At 33.1% G+C, this 3,043-nt stretch overlaps 1 protein-coding gene across 2 annotated transcripts; it reads left to right on the top strand.

Moving 5' to 3' along the window:
• The first annotated feature begins 752 nt into the window (after nucleotides 1-752).
• LOC116108076 (protein PHLOEM PROTEIN 2-LIKE A1-like) lies at nucleotides 753-2,347 on the top strand. 2 transcript variants are annotated; one of them, XM_031394368.1, is made up of 2 exons: nucleotides 753-974; nucleotides 1,622-2,347. In XM_031394368.1, the coding sequence occupies exons 1-2, from the start codon at nucleotides 813-815 to the stop codon at nucleotides 2,048-2,050; spliced, it is 591 nt and encodes a 196-aa protein (XP_031250228.1). In that variant the 5' UTR covers nucleotides 753-812; the 3' UTR covers nucleotides 2,051-2,347. The 2 variants fall into 2 exon arrangements, with proteins under 2 accessions (XP_031250228.1, XP_031250221.1); XM_031394361.1 differs by having other exon boundaries at nucleotides 1,532-2,288.
• Nucleotides 2,348-3,043: the final 696 nt, after the last annotated feature.

Consider the following 3,043-nt stretch of genomic DNA (forward strand, 5'->3'; position numbering starts at 1 on the left):
ACAAACTTAGGAAAGGAATTGAACGAATCACGGGAGAAAACATGAATACGAAAACAGAAAAAACTATTTCCAAAATTTTGATATACTGTTCACAACAGAAAACAGAAGTTATTCAATTTACCTTCTCTTTGAAGAGCAGCTCTTTCATCGTGAAATCTGTATTTTGAGCTAAAATTAGATGTCATTCTGGTTACCAGTGTTTGATTGAGTCGATGAAGAGGTCGTTCTTAGAAGCGTCGTAGTCGTTGTCGCCGCCGTCAAGTCGTGACTTAGGCGGTGGTATTTGCCAGCTTCGTCGACGTCTGTACCCTTCACCGCCGTCTTCATAAAGTCATCAATAAACTAAAGGGCTAATAACTATAAACCCCCTAAGGTAAGCCCATAACTCTAGGATTATTAGGTGTACGTGATTAGGTTTACCATAAAGTTAGGTTTGGTAACAGTTGATTTGATAAATTATTTTATTTATTTCATTATATGTCGCTAAATCAACTGTGGCATTATTGTTCCAAAATTATTCTATAGGTTTTTGGAATGAGAATTTACTAAATTTTTGTTATTTAGTTCTTTTGAATATATGCTTTCTAGTGGGGATTTAGAATCTGAATAATTTATCCCTTTTACAAAGGTAGATTCAAGATGCAAATACTCTGTCATATACAAAGAATAAATTAATTTATGTCTCATCAAAGAATAAATCTATTTTATGATCTAAAACAATAATAAACTAGTAATTAATTTGGCCACCCTTTCATACTATAAACATGGAAATTGAGCATCATCATTAATAGGAGGAAGAGAGTGGTGAAGAGATGGCAACTGCTCAGGAAGCTCAGGTTTCTCAAACAAAATTGCTGCTTCCAAAAAACTATGAAGCCATTCTTGAAGATGCAGACTCACAGATTGACAAGTCCTCTTCAGACAGGCTGTATGAACAACTCTACTCTGGAATTTTCTTAAACCAAAAGAAAAAGGTGACTCTCATCTTTCAAAAGTTAAACAATTAATTGTTTTCTTTTTGAATTTTGTACTTGTGAAGCTCCCGACCAGTTGCTGACCTTTACTCTACAGGTTAAAAACTTCCAAACACTTGCATCAAAGATTGACCGATACATGAAAATTTTTAGATGCGGATGTCTTGAAATTTTTTACCTAAAGTTAGCGACTAAGAATTAGCTTTGATTTTTACCTGTGTTTGTGAAGGCAGCAATCAGCCTACACCAGAGATTGACTAATATATAGAAACTTTTAGATCTATATAAATGTCTTGAAGTTTGTATTGTTAGGTTAGTGATCGGTAGTTAGCTTCGGTTTTTGCTTGTATTTATGAAGGCAGCAACTAGCTAGCTAGTCTTTGAGATGTCTGCACCAGAGATATATTTATTATTTATACTTCTCGGATTTAAGCATTTGTATCATCAAGTGTTGTTCTAACAAGAAAAAAATAAAAATTACCAATGGCAGAAGAAAATGATTATGCACTTAGCTATTTCATCTTCATGGTTAGTATTAATTGTACTATTATTTGCAGAAGTTTTGGGTTGACAAGTTGACCCAGAAGGTCTTCTTTGTGCTGTTTGCAAAAAATCTCTCATACCCTAAAGGAAACTGGATTCTGCAGCCCATTTTAACCGGCTGTCCCGGGCTTGAGGACTTTAAGCTACAAGAATCACACAGATTCGGGATAGAGGAGGCTATTCTGCAAGAATCAGAAAGTTTTGAGGTGAAAGGGAGATTCAACACATGCAATCTCACCCCTCAAACTTTTTACAAAGTTTCATTTATAATAAGGATGGAAAAGAATGCTCATGGATGGGAAGATCCTGTGAACCTGAGACTCGTCCATCCGGATGGAAGAGAGGAAGAACGCAAAGAGAAGTTGAAGGGAAAGCCGGAAAATAAATGGATGGAGATTTTAGTTGGTACGTTTACCACGTTTATCGATGCGGGGGAGATCGAGTTTTCTATGTATGAATTTGGTAAGCGGAAGAAGAAAGGACTCGCCATTTTTGCAGCCTTCATCCAGCCATTGCCATTCCGCAACAACTAATTAAGCTTGAGGATGATAAAGCTATTTGAGGTTGATTTGCAGAACTATATTTCTAGATAAATAATAAATAATGGACGCTGCATGCATCAGCTTCTCACAATAGGACTGAAAATACGTATAATAATGTGAGGGTTACATATGTGATAAAAATAAGCAGCAATAAAGTCACAATTTATGCTTTGAATCAAACTGCGACAGTAACACATTTGCTTTGCTAGTTCATCTCTTTGAGGTTAATTTATAACACAGCCAAGCTTAAATGGTATTTTTCCAAAGGAATAATGAGTTTAGAAAAATTGAGTCACACTACAATTGGTTGTAGTTGATTTTGACAAGCAAATTTTAGAAATGTCAACAAATATATTGGTTATTTTGAAAAGCATATGGAAAGAAATAGAAAGTTTGCCCTTTGTGTGTAACTAAATAAAATGTATAAAATTTGATGTGAGTTGAACTTGATCAAATATTGGATATTAATTGAAACTATATGTACATTAGATATAGTGAGATTTGAGAATACTTATGAGTTTACTTAGGTATAATTCAAAATTCTAAATAAGTCAAATGTGTTCAATCCTCTTATGATAATATATAATATTATACATACAAAATTTCTACACAAAGTTTTATATATGAAATTAATATGATATAAAATAAACAAGAGAGTGAACTTTTACATAACTGATAATTCTAAGGTTTAAGGGATTAGTTGAGGTGCGTGTAAGCTAGTCCGAACACCATCGGATATAAAAAAAAAAGGGTAGAAAGTCAAATTATTAATTTAAGATGAATAATATATTAATCAATAAGCAATATCATATCATTTTGTATAATTAACTTTGTATAAATTCTAACTTTATAGTACTCGGCTGTATAAATAAACACACCTTCACTTAATTATTAGCCTCAGATATGAGTTAGCAACAAATTAACAAAACTAAAATTAAGATGAAACATTTTTGCAAGGGATATTTCCAAGAAAATAAGCCATGC

The sequence above is a fragment of the Pistacia vera genome, unplaced genomic scaffold, assembly GCF_008641045.1.
Source record: "Pistacia vera cultivar Batoury unplaced genomic scaffold, PisVer_v2 Contig1174, whole genome shotgun sequence".
Lineage (NCBI taxonomy): Eukaryota > Viridiplantae > Streptophyta > Magnoliopsida > Sapindales > Anacardiaceae > Pistacia > Pistacia vera.